Raw genomic sequence first — 25515 nt, forward strand, 5'->3', positions numbered from 1 at the left:
AGACTGTGTTCTGCCTCAGGTGAGACTGTGTTCTGCCTCAGGTGTGTGTGTGTGGTGGCTGATTCTCATGATGAGGAGCAGTACTGCACTGCTGGCTGCTTGGCTTTCAGTGGCCGTTTCTGCTTCCATCCCTGATGCTCATTCATCTGAAGGTCCTCCTATGATATGACTAGATCATATTCCTCAGCTATTTTAGTGTGGGTATATATAGATTCTCTATATTCTGTGTATATATAGATTCTCTATATTCTGTGTATATATAGATTCTCTATATTCTGTGTATATATAGATTCTCTATATTCTGTGTATATATAGATTCTCTATATTCTGTGTATATATAGATTCTCTATATTCTGTGCCTGGCGCCTGGCGCCAGCTGGAGATGGATCAGTGCCACCCTCAGGATGCACACTGGGACTGGGACTGGGACTGGGACTGGGACTTCCCTGCTCTGCAATTGGTGGAAGGACATGCCTCAACCCGTTTTATTAGAGGATTATTAGACGAGGTTGAGTTAAACTCAGAAGATCCTGTCTCCAACTCTTCTCTTTTATGGATTTTGCAGAACATACAGTTAATGTAACATGTGAGGGGAGGAATTTAGAATTCCACCAATTATGTTCTTTACGACTCATCAGAAGTAAAGTGCATCAGAAGCATTTGAAGTGTTGAGTGCTTCTGGGGAGATGTGACTAGGTCAACTCTTTACATTCCAGTTGGTTTCAGAAATGAGCTGAGATTTAGATGTGTAGTTCATTCCACACTGTCATCACCCCCACTGCTAGCACTGTTTTATCCAAGTGGGAGCTACTGGAACACAAAACATGTCTGTGTTTACGTTTGTTTGTTGCTTGTTTATTGACTCCTGATTGTTCTGGGCAACAGTAGGCTTCATTGTCACTGTGTTTCTTCTGGGGTACAGAAATGTCTGAGCCTGCCAGGCTTATCTGCAGGCTGAAGGCCCAAAGAAATCTGTGGAATTCCTCTGGGTACTCTAATGAGCAAACTTGCAGCAAACTGGGATGTTGTCTCAAGCACTTTTAGGGGTCTTGGATGTCAACACTGAGATATTTGCCTCTTGCTAAAAAAAAACACTCTTACTCAGAAGTATATAAAACTGTTGAGAACTCCTGGGTGGGATTTATTACAGTATCAGAGTCAATACACAGTAATGTTAGCCTCTGAACCAGAATATAAAGTCAGTAGTTGACACAGAGAAGACCGTATAATTTGTTTTCTGAATTCTGCAGTGAGCATATCAAGAAATGTCATTTAAATCAGACCTGAGAATGTGTGTATTGGGATGATCTTGCCGTTTATGTAAAGGAGGAAATGACAGTTCCCGTTTCTCTGCTCACCCTCCTCTTGATCACTAGGTTCTTCATCACGAGGGAACTGGCCCTGTCAAGCTTGGGATAGCTGACATGCTGGCTAATGATGGGTTTAGAGCTGCCGAGAGAGGTTCTGTCAGAGACAGGGCAGGCAGACAGCCGGGGGTTTTAGGGTTGCGTAAAAGGGTACAACTTGATTGACCTCATACACAAAAGACTCATTCTTTCTGTTGATCAAATGTTGTGACTGGACATGGGCCCAGACAGCAGACCAGGGCATGTTTTGGATTAATTTAATACCCACCTCAAAGTATAGAACACAGGAAAATGGGTCAGTTTTACTTACTGTTCTATAAATATGAGGTTGCCAGTCAACCAATTACATTTACTTGTAAAAGTTTTCCTTGTAAAAAAGACAGTCTTTAGTTTAGTGTTTCTCGGACTGCTGTAACATTCCACACTCCGCTTCTTCTTCAGACTTTTTCTCATAGATCCCTGTTAAAGAGGAGGTTTACGTAGCCTGAGTACCAGTGTGAACAACCATGTCCTCAGGCAAACTTCCTCATGAGACACTGGCGAGGAGGTAAAGAATAGAACGATACAGTATTCTGCTTGAGCGGGGTTCAGATGCCACCAGGGAGCCTGGGGGGACAGTAATAGCAGGCAGCTACAGCTACTCTGCCTCCCACGCCACAGTCTTGATCCATCTGCTGGAGATAGACCCTGCTGTGCTTCTGTGTTAGGGCCCAGCAGAGCAGAGCCTGTGAAGGTGGCGTCTGGGAAAAGTAAACAGTCTTCCAGTACCACCTCCTCCTCCTCCTCCCTCCCACCCTCCCAACAGACCCACAAACACCCAGCCATCATTAATCTACCACACAAACAGTGCCACAGCTCTGCAGGCCAGGCCTGGTTCAAGATCCTGGTCCTGCAGTCGTTGCATTTTTGCTCCTTCGCCTCCTCACCCCCACCCCCTGTTCAGTCCTTTAGCAGAGTAACAGAGGCAAGAAGTGTACAGTTTCTCTCCCCCAAAAGAGAAACAAATTGTTATTTGATATAGAGAGTGAGGGTTACTATGAATATGTTTCATGCAAAAAGAAAAGTTGGACATTGTCATCTGTCATCCCAGGACCTCATCTCTCCCAGTCCTGCCTGTTCAGGACCTCATCTCTCCCAGTCCTGCCTGTTCAGGACCTCATCTCTCCCAGTCCTGCCTGTTCAGGACCTCATCTCTCCCAGTCCTGCCTGTTCAGGACCTCATCTCTCCCAGTCCTGCCTGTTCAGGACCTCATCTCTCCCAGTCATGTCTGTTCAGGACCTCATCTCTCCCAGTCCTGCCTGTTCAGGACCTCATCTCTCCCAGTCCTGCCTGTTCAGGACCTCATCTCTCCCAGTCCTGCCTGTTCAGGACCTCATCTCTCCCAGTCCTGCCTGTTCAGGACCTCATCTCTCCCAGTCCTGTCTGTTCAGGACCTCATCTCTCCCAGTCCTGCCTGTTCAGGCGTCTCCGAGGGCTCCACAGTGATCTGCTCAGCATGCTGACTTGTGAGTTTGTGCATCTTAAGTTTCCTCTTGTGAGTTGGATAAAGTGCCAAGCTCTTCTCAGAAACCCCTTGTGGATCTGAATTATGCATCCGGTGATGTGTGGCTCCTGAGATGAGGAACATGCAGTTACATCCAACATGGGTTCCACTTATGGAGAGCAGAGATGGTCATTTGAGACATCATTCTTCTTGAAAACACTTCCAACCAGTAGCACGTCTATGTCAGGCCGCTCTTCATGTCTGCTGTTTAACACTAACTCAGTATGTTGTTGTGGGACTGCTCTCCTCTGGGCACACATCCTCTTTTCATCCCTCACCCCTCACCCCTCACCCCTGCCCCCTCACTTCTCACCCCTCACTCCACACCCCGCACAATGGCCCTACGATGCGCTTCTTTGTTGTGAGGAATGCCCTTGTTCCCTTGCAGCCTGTGACTCAGGTCTGTGTTGGCAGACGGCCAGGGCTTCTTTGGAGTGTTCCGGTGCATGTTGATGATCTCTGCAGCAGAGGGGTCTGACAGACAGCCCTCACCCCTGCAACCCCCGTCCACCATCACACCAGCCTCCTCTACACATTCACACAGCCACTGGGGCTTGTCCTTGTTCTCACAGCAGGACTTCAACAGGAGGGCCGTTGCTGTGCTACAGTTAGTCTACAGAAGCTGTCATCCTGATGTCACATATTGTCAACGTTCTGCAACACCTGGAGCTCTATGCTGCTCAGACGGGCGTCACTGTAATCTTCTGGAGAACAGCAGTCAAATAAAGAGCTGCGCGACCTGGAAGAGGCTGCAGAAGCGCTCTCTCTGCTCATCTGTTATTAGCTCCCAGACTCATTCATCTCCCTGGCATGTTCCCAGAGATGCTTTTATGGGAAATGTAACTCACACGTCTTGGCAGTGGTTGTTGCTTGAACCTCAAATAACCATCATTTCTGGAGTTCAGGTACACCAGAGGGCTTCAAGGAGCCAGGACTCCCTCCCCTGCCGCTGGCACTGAGAGATGTGCTCTGGGATACTGAGGCGTTGGTTTCTCTCAGGCTTGACTGTCTTACAGTGTCAGAGTTTCCTCAGGTTGACTGTCTATAAATAGGAGAAATATGATGTTGTCATGTGACTCGTTTGTTGAGAGAGACACAGACTCTTAGGGCTGCTGCGTCCTTCAGTGGAGTTTTATTCTGAGAGCAGATATTTCCCAGCACCATTGTTAACTTCATTAACATCTCAAAGCCCTTGTCAGTTACCTGTACAGTCATTTGATAACCATTTTGTCTCTCGTGTGTCTGAAAGATAAAACCTGGACTGCATCATATTGACGTTAAAAAAGTATTTTTAAGATGCTGTTGATATACATTTGATGAGAGCATTATGTAACTAGTCCCCTGGTTACTTCATCCTCCAGCTCTGTAGACAGGAGCTAAGCTGCAAATGGCCTAATTGTTGCAATGTGAGTCAGTTTGTGTAAACTAAGCACACATTTCAGGACACAATTTGGAAAAAGAAGAATAGATATTGGGCCCTTACGGAGTCAGCTTAGTGTAAATGCTTGTCTCAACATATTTTCTGTAGAATGAGTTTGTGTGTAAGTCTCCCAGGGGATGGCTGAGTGTGACGTGGTCGTGAGCCCTCACCCCGCGCAGGCACCAGCGCTCCAGAGGGACTTGCCATGACCTTTGGAAAAGCGACATCGGCAATGTTCAGTTCACACAGAAGGCCGCTGAAAGGAACAGGTGAAAGCGAGGCTGCGTTATGTTTCATTGAGTCGCTCCTTGAGAACCACTTGGGTTTTACACAGACCTGATTGGCTGTTTCTGGAGAGCAGTTTAAGGCGGTAATCAGATTAAGAAGGCAGAGCCAGGCCCGGGTCCTTAGAGGGGGAGAGTAGAGGTTTGTCACGTAACCCTCAAGTTGGAGGAAAAGTTGTTAAAAAGATGAAAGTCGGAAGGCTCTCTCTCTCTTGTGCATATGTGAGAGATGAACATTCAGAACCATGGTCATGTATTATTCACATTCTCATTTAAATTGGAGGTTTGTCGAAATGACATGGAAGTAAAATAAAAGACTTAGAACATTTTAAAAGTGTATCCTTTCAGATGAATGTGCAGTTCATATTGAGCAGGGGAGTATCAACTTCACAGGCCAAGACATAGATAGTTGTAATGTCTGTTCATGAATATTGCAGACTAAGTGGTTTACCTGAGAACAGCTGGGGTCTCCAAATCTGTTCCTGAAGTTCTGCCCTGCTGAAGGTTTGTGCTCCAAGCCAAGTTGTAAGTAACCTGATTCAACACATCAACCTGCTGATCTTGATGTATATCAGGTTGGATCACTGTTGGAGTGAAACTACAGAGCTCCGGAGGTGCAGGGTTATGATCTAGCGGCCCAGTCAGTGTCAACATCCACCCCTCAGAGAGGACGGCCCTCGGGGGGGTTTTCTTCCCTGGTAATTACAGAGCATAGGATCTGTCCTCTGGGAATCAAAGGGCTCCAGTTGAGGATGTTTTTTCACCGGAAAGAAGAGCTACGAATCATCCATCGCCTGGGGCTGCTAACCTTGCTGATTAGTCTTAAGACTCACTCACGGCTGCCTGGCCTCATCCTGTTGCCTCTCTGGCCTCTAGCTGCAGATGACGAGAGCCTATTAAGGAGATCTCTGAGGTCTAGCCTCTCTCTGAGGCCTGGCCTCTCTCTAAGGCTGCGAGGGGTCAATCCAAACATAAAAGGCTGACCAAAAAAAAGTGACGCCTCTTGATTCTCTGTGCCTCTGTTTTGTTCTGCAGCAGTGAACCATGTCTGAAGCTCAAGGTTGTGGCTTCATTGCCTTTTCTTACCTCCCTCCTCCTTCCCAGAGCCCCATGCAAGGAGGGTAGAGATTAGGGAAGTGAAGCAGGGTGGAACCCATCTGCAGGCATGGCCTCTCTGGGGCCAGGACAGTCACAGGGAAGTGACAGCGAATAGGGAGCTCTGGGAAGCGAGGGCCAAGTTGTTCCCAAGCTGTCTGCAATGTGAGCGGAGGGACAGACTCTGCCAGATGAAGCGTCAGTCTCAGTTCCTCTACTGAGGAGCCTTTTTGTTTGCTCTCTCTTCAGGCCCTTTACAACTGTTTGTCTGCGCTGACTGTCAGGGAGGGGACTGTCAGGCAGGGGTGATGAACATGCTTTCTGTGATTTCTAAAAGAATGTACTGTTTTCTGTAAAAATAATTTTTGTCAGTTACCACTGATGTCTACTGATGCAGCTGAGCATCTAAGTGTATCACATTTCTAGTGTGCCGAGGATGATTAAGAAAGATGACAAGGCCTGTATGTTAACACATCTTTTAAAGTTTGAACATTGGAAAAGATGTGGCTGATTTAGAGATGTATTACTGTTAGAGAAAGGACAGTGATTACTTGGGATGGAGGACAAACTTGACTGGTTGAAAGAGCTACTGGCTGGCCCTGTACACGCACTGTGTGCTGGTGGAGGCTCCTCTGACAGCTCATTGGCTCGTCAAACTGAACAGTGTGAATGTGAAGCCCAGGCCATCTTCGCTTCATACAGCTGAGTGATGAAGAGGGAACTCAAGTATTCACATTAGAATACAGAAATGAGCCTCTTCTGCTCTTGGAGCTGGTGAATATGACTGATGACTGATGACAAGATTATGGCTGTTTTAATATATATATTTTCTATTAAAAAATAAATCTGTTATGGATAATAATCTGGTTAGAATTATTGTCATTGTTTAGAGATTGGAATGCTTCTGAATGAGCATTCAGGAACAACTTTTTTTATTTTTTTTACATAATTGTATGTGCAGTTGACAAAACTAAAAGGCACCAAGGCATATCAGATGTTGCAGCCCAGAGAGTAACAAAAGAGAGGCTCTTAACAGTATCCCCTTGAGTTATGACACACCTGATACAAAAGGATGTCTGGAGATGAGTTATGGCCCTGTGCCCGGCCTCAGGGACTTGAACTGGAGCCATGAATGAGTCTGTGCTTCCAAAGGGAGTTGAAAGCCGTCCAAAACACGTCTTTGTCGGGTCTCATTTGTTCCTTCTGACTCTTTCTCTGCAGGTTACAGAGTCAATGCTCTGCAGGTTACAGAGTCAGTGCTCAGCAGGTTACAGAGTCAGTGCTCAGCAGGTTACAGAGTCAGTGCTCAGCAGGTTACAGAGTCAGTGCTCTGCAGGTTACAGAGTCAGTGCTCAGCAGGTTACAGAGTCAGTGCTCCGCAGGTTACAGAGTCAATGCTCTGCAGGTTACAGAGTCAGTGCTCAGCAGGTTACAGAGTCAGTGCTCAGCAGGTTACAGAGTCAGTGCTCAGCAGGTTACAGAGTCAGTGCTAGGTGCCGACCACAGCTCTGCCAGAGGAATGAAAGCTGTGCCACCCGTACCAGCCCTGCGGCCCGCAACACACACACACACTCCCACACACACACACACACACACATACACACACCAACCCCCACACACACACTCCCAAGCACACAACTGCCCTCACCATCTGCATAATGAAATTCAACCAGGGAGAGGGTTGTGGGGGGGGGGGTTCTAAAACCCTGGCTTTGTGAGAACGCTTTGAACTTGCATTGATTTGCAGAAGGAATTCACTTTGTTGTTTACAGCCAACAGCCTCTCCGGTCGCCTGACACAGCCTCGGGGGAGGGTGTGTGTGTGTGTGTGTGTGTGTGTGTGTGTGTGGGTGGGTGTGTGTGTTGCTATATCTCTGACCTGGCTGTGATACACTTCCTCTCCACCCACTCTCCTGTCTCACTACTGAGGAGCATATCACAGATGAGGTCATACCTTCACATATCACAGTATCACATGCCTTTACATGAACCCTCTAGAGTACAGTATCACATGCCTTTACATGAACCCTCTAGAGGACAGTATCACATGCCTTTACATGAACCCTCTAGAGTACAGTATCACATGCCTTTACATGAACCCTCTAGAGTACAGTATCACATGCCTTTACATGAACCCTCTAGAGGACAGTATTACATGCCTTTACATGAACCCTCTAGAGTACAGTATCACATGCCTTTACATGAACCCTCTAGAGTACAGTATCACATGCCTTTACATGAACCCTCTAGAGGACAGTATCACATGCCTTTACATGAACCCTCTAGAGTACAGTATCACATGCCTTTACATGAACCCTCTAGAGTACAGTATCACATGCCTTTACATGAACCCTCTAGAGTACAGTATCACATGCCTTTACATGAACCCTCTAGAGTACAGTATCACATGCCTTTACATGAACCCTCTAGAGTACAGTATCACGGCCTAAAAACCATTTGAAATTCTGCTTTTTTATGTCATAATTATTTATACGTTCATATCAGTCATAATGAGTGTGTTGTTATTGTTGGTGTTGTTACGCAGTATGGGTCCATCTAGATTCATCTGTCTGAGCCTGTGTTCACCTGCTCCTTATTTAAAGCCCTGGTTCCCTGGCTAAGAGCAGTTTGGGATTATGACCCTCATGTTTTACACTTTCATTCCCAATGCAACCAATGTGTGGCCACTTGGCAGTGCTCCAAACTGCCCTCTGTATGTCCCTCCCTCCCTCCATTCTCTCCCCCTCCCCCTCCCCCTGCCCCTCCCCCTGCCCCTCCCCCTGCCCCTCCCCCTCCCCCCAACATGTTTGTTCATTTGAAAGCACTGCAATGCTGGCTCCCATGTAAATAAAAGCATCCGAAGAATTCCTGTCATTTCCCCCTGACAAGCTATTCTGTCCTCACCTCTGGGACCTCAGACAGCCTAGAGGCCGTACGAGGCCTGCTGTCTGCAGCGCCCCTGGCGTGCTGGGCCTGCGGGAGAGCCGTGCCCTCGACTGGGGCACGCTGGCTGGGGCTGGTGGGGCTGGCTGGGGCTGGTGAGGTTGAGGCTGGTTCTGGTGCTTTTAGTCATGTTCATGTTCGCCCTGACTGAGTTCTCTTCTCTGGAGCGTCCTCTGAGCACTGCAGCAAGTCTGGGACCAGGCTGGCCGGCCCACACCCCCCGCTGGGTCATCCTGGATGAAGTCAGGAAGAAGGCCCACAGGAGCGTGTTTAGCCTGCATGGCCAGACAGACAAGAAAGTATTAATGGAGGCAACAGTATTGTTTTTCTTGTAAGGTGTATGTTTTATCTTCAGACAGAATACTTGATGCCACGCTGTAGCCACCATTTTCTTTACTTCTTCGGTTGCTTCTCATTGCTTTTCATGAGTTATTAAACTTCTGCTGCCAGCCCCATTGCACACACAGGGACAGCTGCATTCTGTCTCCCCTCCTCTCCCCCCCACTCCTCTCCTGTCCTCTTCCCCTGCTCCTCTCCTGATGATGATGGCGGGTGGGGGTGTGGACAGGAGGTCTCTCTTCCCTCTGTGAGATATTGAACACAAACTTGTCAGTAATGAAAGTGCTGTGTGGAGGCAGGGAGGAGGAGGCCCTGGCTGGCTCTGGATCTGCTCTCCTGTGGAGAGACTTCACCCATCGCTGGAGCTGCTCTCCTGTGGAGAGACCACTCAGAGCTGGAGCCTGGAGTCTCAGTTCATGTTGTCTTGTCGGAGTTCTCTTCTTCCTGGGGGAGTCCCTGATCGACTCTGTGATTCTGTGAATCCAAAGCCGTTCTGCTCATCCGAAAGTGGAATTTAATCCAAGATGAGACTTCAAAGGGACCATTCCCTCTGGAGCTCCACCCCAGTGGAAAGGATTCAGAACAGGAGAGAAACACATCTCACTGCTGCCATCGTCTCCTAAGACAGAGGCGCTCCCAGGTGTAGGCAGGTGACTGAGGCAACATCTTAGTAGGTAGAAACTACATAAGTAAAACGACATTAGTGAAGGGATGAAAGAGTGCTGAAAGAGTGTGTGTACGTGTTACAGTGCAGGAAGTCCTCTCAAGGGTCCACTGTTCAAGATGCTCTGTGTGGGGGTTGAATTGTGATGGTTTGTTTGATTCATTTCTCCGTGTTCACATGGGTACCCAGGGTTTTCCTCACCTCTCTAACATGTCTCACAGGTCATTGGTACCCAGGGTTTTCCTCACCTCTCTAACATGTCTCACAGGTCATTGGTACCCAGGGTTTTCCTCACCTCTCTAACATGTCTCACAGGTCATTGGTACCCAGGGTTTTCCTCACCTCTCTAACATGTCTCACAGGTCATTGGTACCCAGGGTTTTCCTCACCTCTCTAACATGTCTCACAGGTCATTGGTACCCAGGGTTTTCCTCACCTCTCTAACATGTCTCACAGGTCATTGGTACCCAGGGTTTTCCTCACCTCTCTAACATGTCTCACAGGTCCCAGAAAAGTGGACATCAAAACAGGGCAGAGCAATTATTAGTTTTACTTGGAAAGGAGTTTAGAAAGATCTGCCTTCTCCACAGCAAGGGCAGGAGGGAGGAAGCTGCTGGGTCGCCATGTCTTGAATATCTGTGGTCTGAGAAAGATGAATTTGAGTACAATTCCAAAGAATACATTTTTCAAAAGTTTGAAGCACAGTCAAAGTTCAAGCTTACATATCTTTTCATCAATAAGAGGATTTCAAATATTGTGCCATTTTGCTGATTCAATACAATTCTGTGGTGTTATTAAGCATGCATTAGTGGTTTTAAAGAAAATCTTTGAAGTACAAGTTTACTGCCTTTCACCATGTTGCTGTCGAGCACATTGGAGATGTGAGATCTCTGAGATGGGCGATTTCTGCTGTCTGGTCAAGGTGTGTGGGGCATCTTCCTCAGAATGGGAGAGTTCATGCCTCAAGTCAAAAGTCAGAGTCATGGTTTCATGAACATGACTGTGCTCAGTCTTCCGAGTACGTATGTGGATCTGCAGTCCGGATCTCTCAACGTGGCTGTCAGAACAGCTTGGTGACATCTCTTTGAGAACTGAAGATGCAGAGTTATGAAGGGGCGACACATGTTTGACTAACATATTTTCTTCTTCTGTCTCACTGCAATTTCTTTGAATGTTGACAGGCTATATTTAGTGTCATTTGTGTTCCTGCTTTCATGTTCAAAAGATCCCCTTTTCTTTTCAAACTCCTGAAATGTTTCCCCACTACAAAGGTTACACTCAATCAGATGTGTTTACTGCCTCTAACCGTTTGTCACTTTGGTATGTCTGAATTGACGTCCCCGTCTGTTCCCTGTTCAATGTCATCATTTACCTTTTAGTTATTCAGAATCCCCCTTGACATTTCAATGTGTTTAAAAAAGAAGAAGCCTTTAGAAGCCTACTAACCTAAGTATTTGATTCTAATTTTAACGGGGCTAGATTGACAGTGTATAGTGTGAACGCCTCATGATGCTATTTTCTCTTGGCCAAATAAGAGAGCGAGCCGGATGAGCGTGTGGCTTTATGAGGTCGCAGACAGCTGCCCCGCTGGATCCTGTTTGCTGCTGGAGGAGACATGACCTCCATCATTACAGCCCAAAGCCACACTGAAGGATGGCACCTGCTCTGCCCTGTCACCCCCCTGTCACCCCCGGGTTACCCCTCAGCCCCCCCTCCCCCCTCATTGTTACTCCCTCAGTCCCTGTGTATGTTTACCTGCATGCAGGGCTGATAGATGGGCATGCCGTGGACTCATCAGAATACAGCTAGTTTAAATAGGTGTCCTGTTGGATGTTTTACCTGAATATTCTGTTACAGAGTGCAAGTTTAAATAGACGTCACATGTTCCGCATGTCGCCACAGAGACAGCTGTGTTCCTGATGCCTGGAAAGCCCGTCACTTAAATACTCGGTGCTGTTGGCAGGAGCCGGTCCCAGGGGCCCATCTCTGAGGGTTACTAAATATGGCCGGGCCTGATTCCACCCAGACGAGCTGTCTGAGCCGCCCGGCCCCTGGACCCCTGGACCGCTAGCAGGCATGCTGGACATGAGAGAATACACCCACGTCATGTTGGTGTGGTGTGTGTCCACAGTGTTACCCTGTCCTGATGCAGGTGTGGTGTGTGTCCACAGTGTTACCCTGTCCTGATGCAGGTGTGGTGTGTGTTGTTCAATCGACCTTTCTCTGGAAGTGCTGAAGCTGGCTGCTGTGCTGTCAGTCATCTACCTGGGCCAGCCTCGGTGTTCTGCACATGATGAATACTCTGCTGCACACACATCCCTCACACACACACACACACACACACATCACACATACACACACACACACACATCACACATACACACACACACACATCACACACACACACACACATCACACATACACACACACACACACATCACACATACACACACACACACACACATCCCTCACACACACACACACACATCCCTCTCACACACACACACACACATCACACATACACACACACATCACACATACACACACACACACATCACACACACATCCCTCACACACACACACACATCCCTCACACACACACACACACACACACACGTCACACATACACATCTGTCACATTCTCTCTCACACATGTAGGTCTCTCACACCTACCAGCACCCACACTTCTCTCACTCGGTATTTACACATTTAGCTTCATATAGAAACTTGTTATAAAAAATGCTAAACTCCTACAGCATCTCTGTACAGAAGAAAGCATCATACCGGACTCCTGTGATCGGTGACTGGGTCTGGATGGGGACTAATTCATCAGAACCCAAATAAGAATGATATTCACTAATGGGTGGAAGATTGCAGGACCAGTCAGGTCTTGTCTGCTCCATAACTGTAGCTGTCAGATGTGTTTCCCTCCCTCATGTATAATTACCTGGCTTCTTTCAGGAGAGTTTATTTGGAATGTCATTTTGGAAGTTCTTGAAAGGTTGACATCACCGTTCACCAGAGAGTTACGAGGGCTTTGGGTATTTAACCTTTTGATCAGTTTAACTATTTTCTGTACTATTTACAGAAAAGATTAATTGTGACAATTGGAATAATGTCTGGTGTAGCACATGAAGATTTATACAGGATAGTTTGTCTTGCTGTGTCAGACTCCCCTGGTCTGGGGACAGATCCGTCTCAGGCGTACGGCCACAGCAGACTGTGCAGATCCCATCTGACCATCAGTGCAGAAGGGTTTTTCTTATGACAATTACATTTTCAGTTGCTACTCGAAAGATAATTTGCAGACACAGTCCATTGACTAACAAAACCCCAGTGTTTATATCTGCAGCTGGCTGGGTTGTGTTTAGCCTCCTCCAGCATTACTGGAGGGGTTTATTGAGCCGATTCAATTTATATTCATTGTGCCATTTCTATGACTGCTTTTCTTTTTTATCTGCGACCAAAATGTAAAAATCCATTATTATTATTATCCATTTATTATTTTATTGTTATTTTGCTGCATGTCCAGAATATCAGCCTGAACGTTTCAGTAACAGTCCAAGACGAGGGTGATGGAGTTGCACCAGTTGCATTCTCACCCATAACAAGCCTATAAGCTGTAATGTGTATATAACATAGCAGAACTGTATTTAAGAGTCTAATTTGTGCTAAGATTCTAAGAAGAGCGTGTGTTCGTGTGTGTGTGTGTGTGTGTGTGTGTGTGAGAGAGCTCCGGGTCCTGTCCTGTCCTAACCTTTATTGTGGCACCCATCTTCCCATCATCTCAGCTCAAATTTTGATTGCAGGAACAGATTTATGAGAGTTTGCCTGCTGGAAATGTTAAATCGTAATTGCATACCTGGATTCACAGCTACCCCCTGGGCACAGCAGTCAAGATCCACACACACCCATACACACACAGGTATCCTGAAGACACACACAGACCTGTGCCTGCTGTCCCATTATCACTATTACACGGCTTGATGCGTGTAGCGTCAGCTTGGTTCGTGTGTAGACAGTGTAACAACATGCTAGCTGTGGTAAAAAACTACGTGCTTTGAATCCAAAACTGCCTGCTCTCCTCAGTCAAGGAAAGAGAGCAAAGAGCAATTACAGACAAGGGAAGATTTGATTAAAAAACATTTTAGCCCATTTGGCATGTTAAACAGTACAGCTTACATTATCCTCATTAACGTGTTGCTAGGACACCTGGGAGTGAGGACCCGAGAAGGGGCGGAGAGGAGCCACCCGATCTGCCCAAAACTGAAATGGTTTTGACCTCCTTAATCCCAAACATATGTAAATAATCCTTTTAGCTCTTCCCTGTACAGGGTCTCTGCCCGCTCCGCTAACCCCTCGCGCCCCTCCCTCGCTAACCCCTCGCTGCCCCTCGCTGCCTCTCGCTGCCCCTCGCTAACCTCTCGCTGCCCCTCGCTAACACCTTGCTGCCCCTTACTAACCCCTCGCTGCCCCTCGCTTGCCCCTCACTAACCTCTCGCTGCCCCTCGCTGCCCCTCGCTAACCCCTCGCTGCCCCTCGCTAACCCCTCGCTGCTCCTCGCTAACCCCTCGCTGCCCCTCGCTGCCCCTCGCTAACCCCTCGCTAACCACTCGCTGCCCCTCGCTGCTCCTCGCTAACCCCTTGCTGCCCCTCGCTAACCCCTTGCTGCCCCTCGATAACCCCTTGCTGCCCCTCGCTAACCCCTCGCTGCCCCTTGCTTACACACAGCAAAGACAAGCCAGTGGCCATATTGTGTAGTACTATATGTCATGACTGTTTGTCGTACTGTGCCGTATTATCTGTCTGGCAGCAAGGTGGATGTGCCTGTTGTGAGCTGAGATAGTACAGTGGGTTTATGGCTCTGTGGATGAATACAGAGACAGGAAGTGTAGGTGACAGGAAGTGTAGGTGACAGGAAGTGTAGGTGACAGGAAGTGATGGAATGACATGATGCATGTAGAGGGTAGTAGAAGCGAGCGTGTGGACACCATGTGCCGTCACCCATCAGGAGCAAACCCTTCCGGTTCCATCCACCTGCTGCTCCCTGGTTCAGGTTTCTCCCAGGGTCCTAAAGCTGTCAGAGAGGTGCCCCTCTGGTAACCTATACATCCTCAGCCAGGGCTGGAGTAGAGCTGGGGGTGGGGGGCTGGGATGGGGGAAGGGTTGGGGGTAGGGCTAGTTGTAGGAGGCAGGGCTGGCGTAGGGGTTGGGGTAGGGATAGGGGCTGGGGTGCGGGTGAGAGTGTAAACGTTTAAAAACTAACAATTATTTTCTAAAACAAGTTTCGAAAAAAAGGTTGAAAAAATATTTGGGAAAAAATATTTTTTAAAGGTTGAAAAAAAGGGCATTGAGAGTAGAGGTTATCTAACTTGACTTTGATACAGATTGACACTTAAATTGCCATGTGAACTGCACTCTGATGGAAGAAACAAGTGTCATAGTATTTTGAAATGGCATGGAGTATGAATCATATCTCTGCCACAAAAAAAACCGTCTTAATCTTTCTCTACTTGTAGGAAGTCTCAGCTATGAATCTCCTTTAGAGACCACGTTGTTAAACATTGAAGAAAACAAACAAAGTGTTAAGCTTCACCGATCCTTTCGGCAGTGATTTAGAAAGCGACTGCCTGGATAAGAGTTTCAGAGAGACAGTTGGGTTGCTGCCTTCACCTTATAGGACTTCTGCTGCTAAATGGAAGCAGCTTGAATTATTGAGTCAGTCACTCATGTCTGCATGACTGTTAGGTCAGAGTATGAGCGGGAAGTGCTTCCTGGGTGCCGAGGTAGTTCCCTATCTCTTCCTAATGCAGGAGGGTGCCTATGGTAAAATGCAAACAGTCCTTTTACTATTTCAAAGGGTACATTGTTGAAGTTGCTCAAATGAATGATTCATCTTTTGTTTATAGATTTTAAAAGGAGGCATCTACTTTTTAAAATAATTCTGACGTTGACTTTTATGTTGCCTCTGAGTTTCATTGCAGTGAATGTGGCACGTTCAAATGATTTGAACTGCGCTTATTTAGACTGATTTCATTTATTTCAATAGCATTTTTTATACAGAACCCCTCTATGTTTAGTTATAGCCTACTGGTTTTCTATGATTCATAGATGAGCATAGTCTGGTCTTAACATTGTTTTTCATTAGAACTAAAGAGAGAAAGTAAATTATTAAGCAACAGTTAGCTTTTAGCTCTTACCCCATTTATTTTCCACAAAGATACCCTCTGTCTCTCTCATTCTCTCTCTCTCTCTCTCTCTCTCTCTCTCTTTCTAGTTCTGCATATATGACCGTCGTGTCACTGCCTGGTTTCTCTGATGTTTAAACGAAAGGTCAACCATTTTCATGAGGGGACAGTATCTGTTAGCTACTATTTTCGACCTTGTTAGATTGGAAAAACAGGTCAGTTACCGTTAGCTTTAATACTCCCTGCGCCTCGCATGCTCCAGGATAGGAAAATAGACGCCTTAACAGCGTGCTTATTCTTGAAACGCTCCCCTATATGCAAATATCAGCCAGCTAAAAAAATCAATGTTCCAAAATGACCTTTAAACTTGAGAGGAAAGTAATACGAGTGGCGTTTTCAACCATTAGCGCCTCTGACCCATATGCAAATCTTTGCCGTGTGTTCGAGCCAGGAAGGTAATCGCACAGCTGCGGTCGCGGTAAACGCCTCCTTATCGGCGCTACACTGCTCCATCCCGCTGAAGGACCCTCGCTACCAGCCATCTGGTGGCCGGGCCAAAACCCATTACAGGGCTGTTGATATCTGGCTACAGGAGGCACATCAGTTATGGCAGGAGGTGGCAATTTATGGACCCTGGGACCAGCATGAATTTTGTCTTGTCACCAAGCTGCTGTGCGCTGGCTGTGGTGGCCAAGGCCAGGGGAATCAGTGGCGTTTTACAGATAAGCTAGTTTAAGTTTACCCACTTGTGGAATAAAGCCTAATACAGTCAGAAAGCTCAAGATTTTCTGATTGGCGAGGTGGCATTTAATTGTATAACTCGAGACAACTATCACGTTGGCAGACATTGTCCCTCAGTATGCCTGCACCTCGTCCATTAGTTATATATAGCAGGACAAGTTATCCTTTCTCTGCGTGAGAAATAAGCCTTCAAGATGTTGCGTGAAAGCGTGATAAATGGTTAAAAGTCTCATGGCGAACGCATGAGCCCTGTGCCCAACCCTTGTCGGGATGACAGTTGACACTTCTTGGTTGAATTGTTCAGGAGGGATAGCCTGGCTCTGCCCTCCTGTACTTCAGCTCAATTTAGATTTTGCTTCTGTACTAAGTCTGGCCATTCGGTACGTAAATCAGATTTTTCAGGTGGATTTTCTACCGGCGAATCAGCGAACAGAGGGAGTGGCTGAGAACGATGTCGTTGATGTTGTGCGCTAGTTTGTGTTGTAGTTCCGTAATGGCGGCGGAGAAAGATGCGAGCGAAGCCATTCGGTCCGTTGTGGCAACACTGCCGAATATCTATAAGCTAAAGCCGGAGCAAAAACAAGTTTTGCTGAGTTTTGTTGGTGGCCATGATGTTATGGCCCTCCTCCCCACGGGGTTTGGGAACAGTTTGATTTTCCAGCTACGGCAGCTAGCTCTGTTACAGTAGTGGTGAAGGAATTGGCTAAGGGGGATGCTAGCGATTGGTTATGGCAGATCGGAGTGGCTCTGGGCAGATCCAATAGTTTTAAACTTCAACAGAGTACCCGCCTACAAGGAAGTCTACACTTGTCAATAGAGCGAGGTCAGACTCTCTGTACAAATGAAATGTACAGAGTCTGGTTAGGACCAGGCTAGAGGAGGGCACCACTGAGCCAAATCTCATTCTCAGTCATTGTTAGGCTACTGTTTGAATGTTTGCCGTAGCTTTAATTAAATATGACTGTGATGGGTGACAGAGTGGCAGTTTTAGTTGCCCTTCAGCTGGCTAGACTACAGTGGCACAGCTTGCCTTGCAAGAAATTAACATATAATCACACTCGGCTGGCATCGGAGGAAGTTGCAGCGAAAGCAATTAAACGCGAGAGAGCGAATACATTTGAATGCGCTTAAGGAATTCAGGACTGACGCAGCTGTTGTCTTGCAAGAACACTCGCCCCGCTTACCAGGGGGAATGTAGGCCGCCTACTCTTTCCAGCATTGAAGTCAAACACTGATAAGGAGTTGGGTTCTAAAAGCTGGTGGAATAATAGAAAGCATTAAGGATTAGTGTTTGAAGTTGCATTCCTCTTTTTACTTCTGAGGCTATCGTGGCTATCGTGTCATTGTTCTGAACACGTACAGTTTTTAAATGACAAGATGCTGCTCTTTGTCAGCGCTGGCAGACTGTGAGGAAGACAGCGATACTGACGGATGCAAAAGAGAACAGGCCTGCTATTCCAGTGGACAATTCGCAAATGCCTTTTGATTAAAGTTGTATGAAGCGATCAAATATGACTAATTTAATATAATGAAATATGCAGCTTAGTCTCAGCGGTGCCCCCGAGACCTAAGGTGTAGGCTGACTACCGGAATTAAGACGGTTTCGGTCAGCTCAGGTTCCGAGGCCAGCGATTCCCAACCTGTGGGTCCGCTAGGGTAATAGGCCTACAAGTGGGCCGCCAAACCAATTAAAACTAAAATATGAATTAATAAATATCTTAATATCTATATATAGGCCTGCTGGTGGTCAATTATTATTAACATTCTTACACATTTTCAAATGTAATTTTGCTTTAATTCATCATGACCGAATTACAGTGGCGGTTCTAGACAAATGTTACTGGTGGGGCCAAGGTGGGGCCAAGGTTTAATCAGAGGGGCACATTAAAAAACATATTTAAATATTAAATAAACTTTAATTTTGCTTTACATTAAAATCATACAAACAGCTATGGCTCTCCCTCTTCCAGCTCCTCAGCTCTCTCAATAACTTGTAATGTTTCTCAAACCTTTTTATTTACTGGGGTAAAAAAAAACGCAATGTCTCTTAATCGTTTCATGATGACTACTAGAAGAACATAAACAACGTCAATGTGTATTTATTTATTATTATTTATTATTCAGTCAACTCAGGGGGGGCCACAGGGGAGGGTCAAGGACATTTTTACAGGGGCACTGGCCCATGTAGGCCCTCGTCTAGAACTGCCACTGGACCAAAATTCCAATAGTTATACGCTTGGCATGTTGACGAAAGACCAACTGACATTTCCGCCTTTTAGGTTGCAGGTGACCTCTCTTTACAATGTGTGCTTACTGTGGTGTTGATGGACACTTAGTCTTCTTTGATAGCTCAAATACATTTTGCCGTGAAAGAAAACTGTTTGGCTCCAGGTGTTGTTAAACGTGCGATAAATGCGAATAAAGTGAACGGATGTGTTCGGCGGCCGCAAAAATATTTGAGCTATGTAAGTAGGCCACAAAGTGGAAAAGGTTGGGAATGGCAGTCCTATAGGCCAGGGGTTCCCAAACATATCAGCCCACGACCTCTAAAATAATGGTGCCAGTGACTCGCGACCCCCGCATGGCTAAAATATGCTATTTCTAATTGTTTTAAAATGTTCCTTTATTTCTGGAAACTATCTTGCGACCCCCCCTCGCTGTCTCGCGACCTACTGGGAGGTCCCCACCCCTACTTCGGGGGGGCCCACTGCTATAGGCTATAGGGCGGAGGTCTGGGACAGGATATTATATCTCCAGATTAAATTTGCTTTGGTAATAGCTTTAGTCTCTACCTGTTCTTGGACACCCCTGAATGGGGGCCAGCTCAATCTGAACTCAATTATGCTTCGCTAACCTGGCAGGCTGCCCGCCACGACAGCCGTCTCCAGGAGAGGTGAGAAGGCACGCAACACTGACAGTGTTGTTTCCCGACCTAAATAGCTTTTAGTTTTTCTTCTCCTTTGTCCAGTGCTAAACGTAATTAAATCTGTAATTTAGGATAATGGCGGGGTTCGAGTACCCTATGTACCTCAGGAAGAATAGGCACCTGAAGTGAACCCATTGGTATTGTGTATAAAGTGGAAATTTCCAACATATATTTAGTAAAACGGAGAATGGCTTTAACTTTAGGCTCTATGTAGCTGGACTGCAGCAGTCAGAACAGAGCTGAACTTCGCTGGGTAAGTGAAGTAAGACTGCTCTCCTTACACAATGAATCAAAAGAGCCGGTCCCCTCGCTACAGGGGACCTTGTCATAGGAGAGGTCCTGGGAATCACTCTGAGAGTGAGCAACGCTAGCTGCTAGCTTCTACTGTTGTCAGGACTCTTGGAGCGGAGGGTAGATGATAAGAAAGTTTCATGGGAGATGTACACCCTGTAGAAAGCTGCATAATAAGAGTTCAAATAAAATGTATTTGTATAGCCCTTTTTACACGCAATCATGTCAGGGCTTCACATATGCCCATAGAACTGCCCCTCAAGAGTTAAGGTTGGTGTCGTTTCCAGTTACAGCCTATTCAGGGAGTAAATAAGTACACTGGGTTTGGAATTGAGGACAGTTTCCCTGTCCTTTACAGAACTGCAGTAACGCTGCTAGTATCATTAACGATCTTGTGGAGACACAACAGATACTTTTGACCCTAAAGAAATTGGAATCGACAGAAGGCTGAAATGGAATTAAACTGTGAATGGTAGCGGCACCGTTCAGGTGATTACCCCCTCGTTGCCCCCTGGGTTGCACACACTCCTTTAGTGAATACAAGTTTTGGTGTGAAGTACAGTTTTGGTGGGAAAAACAGTTTTGGTGCTGACAGTAAGAATAGGTTGCAGAGGATACCTGTAATAAACTTAAAGTATAATATTCATCACAGGTGTTGGGAGTTGGAATTTGGGATGGAATCTAAACATTTTCTCGATCACTCAACAAGCTCTGTAAAACTCTGAGATGTTCTGAAGTGTCTGCCTTCAAGCCGTTGACAGATGAGATAAGAAGAAAAGAAAAGAAAACCCACTGCTCATTACAAAATGACAACCTATATCACATACCCATCCTGTGGTCAACCTGCAGCTATTTGACCCTCATGTCATCACTTTAGTACATTTTTTGAGAGTTTGGTTGGGGTGTTCTTCAGCAATGTTCAAATGTTCCGTGGTCGTTCCAGAGTGTTGTGTAGCAGCCGTGGTGTTGCTTGCTCGTGGATGGCTCTCTGAGGTGGAGCCTGGGGCGTGAGGTTGGGCTGAGGGTCTCTGAGGTAGAGCCTGGGGCGTGAGGTTGGGCTGAGGGTCTCTGAGGTAGAGCCTGGGGCGTGAGGTTGGGCTGAGGGTCTCTGAGGTAGAGCCTGGGGCGTGAGGTTGGACTGAGGGTCTCTGAGGTAGAGCCTGGGGCGTGAGGTTGGGCTGAGGGTCTCTGAGGTGGAGCCTGGGGCGTGAGGTTGGGCTGAGGGTCTCTGAGGTAGAGCCTGGGGCGTGAGGTTGGACTGAGGGTCTCTGAGGTGGAGCCTGGGGCGTGAGGTTGGGCTGAGGGTCTCTGAGGTGGAGCCTGGGGCGTGAAGTTGGGCTGAGGGTCTCTGAGGTAGAGCCTGGGGCGTGAGGTTGGACTGAGGGTCTCTGAGGTGGAGCCTGGGGCGTGAGGTTGGGCTGAGGGTCTCTGAGGTAGAGCCTGGGGCGTGAGGTTGGGCTGAGGGTCTCTGAGGTAGAGCCTGGGGCGTGAGGTTGGACTGAGGGTCTCTGGACATGAAGATGTCCTCTCAGAATGTGTGACAGCAGGATGCTGCTGTCTGGCTCTCTCTCTATATAAACCCTCCTCTGAACGCCCGCCTGTGACCGTGCTGACACTGACAGGTGATTTATCACCCAGCTAAATCCAATTAATGGGCTGCTAGGTAATATATTTTGGGATAAGGATATGATTATTGATTTAGATCGGGCTTCAGGGGAAATTTCTAGATGACTAATGTCCCTCAACACTTTGCAAGCAAGTGGTGGGTTATAGCGCAAAATTGACTTTTGGAGTATTGTTACTAACTGTGTTTAATACAGATATCGATTTTGGCCTCTTGTTTATATAAAAAGTGATATAGACCGTCTGTTTGGAGCCCTCTGTTAAAGGTGGGGATCTGTGTGTGTGTGTGTGTGTGAGGAGGTAGGATGAGAGGGAGGTAGTGTGTGTGTGAGGGTGTGGGGTGAGGGGTGAGGGGTGACTATGAATAGGTTCTGGGGGGTCTGCAGTAGGGTTGGAAGGTGGAAACCCGTAAAGTCAGAGAGGGAACAGTTGAAACCATGAATATAGAGGTCAGACACTTCAGTCACTCACTGCACATTCTCCAATACCATTCTGCCTTTTACACAGTTGATAAAATCCCTAAAGTTACCCCTCACTTTTTCTTACTTCTTATCATTATTATGATCAGAATTTAAAGTATTTAACATTAATTAGAAAAACATTGTCCCAGAATTAGGCCACAGACGACAATGTGTGTAGAATCTTCCGTTGATGTAAGTGAAAACCGGAGGAGGTCCAACAGAACGAAACAACGTTTGATATCAAGACAGAAGCCTCACCATTCTGGTTGTTCATTCAGAACACCCTGTTTGGAGTGTCTACGTGTGCGTTTGAACTGTTTGGGTCGCACTGTACAGAGAATGGTGACACCAGATACTTGGAATGTAAATATGCTAAATAAGTAATTGAGTTCTCCTGCTGGCACAAATGCATATAACAGTATTTACTGTAACTTCTGCAGTGATTGCTGCCATTAAAATTTTTTAGTGTCTGTGGGTTTGTACATATATCATGGTTTGTACGTGTATCATGGTGTGAGTGTCGATTCCTGACTTCCTGTCCACCTTGTTTCCCTGCCTTGCAGAACAACTCAACATGGAGACCTCAGTCCTGCGAGGAGTGCAGCTGCTATGGAGACGTGGCCGTGTGCACGCCAGCCCGCTGCCCAAACCCCCAGTGTGACTTCAAGCAGGTCAGAAGCTTTCACACCATTTCATCCACAGTAACTGACTCATGTTGTAAATTCCTCTTTAACAGCTTTGGTGCTTCCAAAGTGGGAATTTCTAGTTTGTTTTAATAGTTTGTTTTAATAGTTTGCTTCCAAGCACAAAGTTCAGAACCGATTTCCAAACGAGAAGCCATTTAGGAAACTTACCTAAAAGAAAGTATGGTGTTGTTTTATAGTTCTTACTTTCATGCAGTCCATACCACCTACTGTTTCAGAATTATTTAGCTCTAGACTACCTGCGATGGCATCTCATCAAATCTTCACCCTGAGCTTAGACAACAATCAATGTATAATGAATTCCGCTCCGCTGACTAGCAATCGAACGCTAATTAAAATGAGACATCCTGCTCACCAAAGCATAAGACTCAGCGTCTGTATGAAGCACTCATAAACATGGCTGCTCATCCCCACTGGGACTTTCTAAGAATGAACATTGTTTTTAATTGATTTTTTTCTATTTTAGAGAAATAGTTAATTGAAAATTGAATATTTTATTTCACATTTTATACTTAAAGGGACAGTTCACACACTGTGTCATCTAGTTCCATTATATCTGATATCTGATAGAAGCCAGACATTTACATCCAATATCTCCCGTGCTCAGCATCTCCTACCAAAACACTAGATGATTAAATAGCACTAAATTTAAGAGGAAAAATGTGTCTCCCTAATTTTGGGGTGAACTGTCCCTTTAACATGCTAACGACATGCACCCTCTTTTAGAAGACAGGCCCTGTATGTCCTCTCACATGATGCACAACAAAACAAAAATGTTGCTTGGCACCCTACCAACACTACCTTTAACCAGTTCCTCCATCTTCTGTAGAATCACTGCCCCTGTCCTGACTCTCGACACCACAGGTCAATGCCTCCCCTTGAGGACTCGTGTGTCAGTTCAGATATATCCACCACACAGCTGCTTCCACAGCCCGTCCTGTGTTGTGCGGACAGGAGAGGCTCATGCTGTATCTGTGTGTGTCTCAGGGAGAGAAGCTGCGCATCCCTCCCAGCCGCTGCTGTCCGGAGTGCCTGCCCCCGTCTCCTGAGGCGTGTCAGCATGAAGGAGCTCTTTATGGGGTAAGTTAATGACACAGGACACGGTCGAGGACCACAGCAAAGAGTTTCAGCCTCCCCCCTCCCCCCTCTCTTCTCCTCGACTGACGGACAATCGTTTGCTTGTTGGCGTCCTGTTTAGCAGCCACTCAAAGAGAGGAAGAGGGAGTGAGAAAGGGAGAGAGAGAAAGAGAGTTAGCTTGGCAGACATCTTGTTTGCGGTGTCTTTACCAGCTTAACAAGATACGTTGGCTTGGTTTGGGATTCCATCGGTGTCTCTTCCCAACTCAAGTGGTTGCTGCAAGGGCCCTCTGTCACGCCAGGCTTTTTGGAGATTGCCCCGAGCTGAAGAAAGCGAAAGCTTTTTTTGGTGCAGTTATCCAGAGAGAAGGAGTGAGGAGCTGGGGAGGGAAGGAGGCTCTGGATGGAGGAAGGGAGACTTCTGAGGTGTGGTGTGAGGGAGCCTCTGGAGCCTGACAGAGAGAGAAAGTGCTGAATTGATTAGCATTCTGTTGTTTATCTTGTTTAATTTCTCTCTCCCCTTCTCCATCACTATTATTATGTATTTTCTCTCTCTCTCTCTCTCTCTCTCTCTCTCTCTCTCTCTCTCTCTCTCTCAACCATACCATCATTATGTCTATCACATTTGCCCAATCCCTCCCTTTTAATACCCCTCACCTCTCCCTTGTTTCTTCCTCCTGCTGTTTCCTGTCCTCCTCAGGATGGCAGCCAGTGGAGTGTCTCCCAGTGCTCTGTGTGTGTGTGCTCCCTGGGGAGGGTGTCCTGCTCGCCGCCCCCCTGCCCCCCTCTCAGCTGCCCAGCCGGCCAGAGCCCCTTTACTCCTGCTGGAGAGTGCTGCCCCAAGTGTGCCCTGCATGGAGGTGAGTACCAAGCTAGCCTGGGGTCTACCAGCCTGGGGTCTACCCGCTTGGGGTCTACCAGCCTGGGGTCATCCAGCCTGGGGTCATCCAGCCTGGGGTCTACCCGCCGGGGGTCTACCAGCCTGGGGTCTACCAGCCTGGGGTCTACCAGCCTGGGGTCTACCCGCCTGGGGGTCATCTGGCCTGGGGTCTACCCGCCTGGGGTCTACCAGCCTGGGGTCTACCAGCCTGGGGGTCATCTGGCCTGGGGGGTCTACCAGCCTGGGGGTCATCTGGCCTGGGGGGTCTACCAGCCTGGGGGTCTACCAGCCTGGGGGTCTACCAGCCTGGGATCTACCAGCCTGGGGTCTACCAGCCTGGGGGTCATCTGGCCTGGGGGGTCTACCAGCCTGGGGGTCATCTGGCCTGGGGGGTCTACCAGCCTGGGGGTCTACCAGCCAGGGGGTATACCAGGAGGACTCTGCTGAGCAGAGCAGCCTTGCCTGGAAGCTAGTGATCATGAAAAACAGGATTCATGATTTAACAGAATGAGTGATTTAAGATACTGTCTGGTCTCAGAAGGCTTTGATCAACTTGAAGGAGTTGGTTGCTTCAGAAAAGGAATGTCTCCAACTCCTTATAATTAATTGCTCAGTAAGAAAAGTCCACATCACAAAATCCCTTGCATGGGTAAATTTAATTCAGAATCCCCTGATTTTCATCCACATTCTAAATAAACTCATTTATCAGGCGTGTTAACGAGTGCTGGCTGCTAGCACTGCTCTCTGCGATCTCCTCCTTACTCCCTCCTCAGCTCCCTCCACTGCCCCCAGTCAGGCTTGAAGTTTCACCTCACGTCTGTTTGAGCTGTTGCTTCTGAGGCATTAGGTGACACAAGCTCATGTTCATCTGGTAAACATGAGTCGGTCCTGCATGCGCAAGAAAAAGTTAGAATTTCAACTGGCATCTTCTATCCTTGGGTCTCCTATGTGTGTTTTAGCTGCCTGGTC

The 25515-nt window shown here is 47.1% G+C and overlaps 1 protein-coding gene across 1 annotated transcript in view; it reads left to right on the forward strand.

Moving 5' to 3' along the window:
- Positions 1-25515, forward strand: part of fras1 (Fraser extracellular matrix complex subunit 1) — a 100298-nt gene that overhangs the window by 6934 nt on the left and 67849 nt on the right. Inside the window, exons 3-5 of the mRNA XM_084694871.1 lie at positions 22449-22556; positions 23577-23669; positions 24367-24526. Of these exons, the coding sequence (XP_084550997.1) occupies positions 22449-22556; positions 23577-23669; positions 24367-24526 (361 nt within the window). The remainder of the gene's footprint in view (positions 1-22448; positions 22557-23576; positions 23670-24366; positions 24527-25515) is intronic.

Source organism: Hypomesus nipponensis, chromosome 28 (genome assembly GCF_054491055.1).
Source record: "Hypomesus nipponensis isolate SF chromosome 28, ASM5449105v1, whole genome shotgun sequence".
Taxonomy (NCBI): Eukaryota; Metazoa; Chordata; class Actinopteri; order Osmeriformes; family Osmeridae; genus Hypomesus; species Hypomesus nipponensis.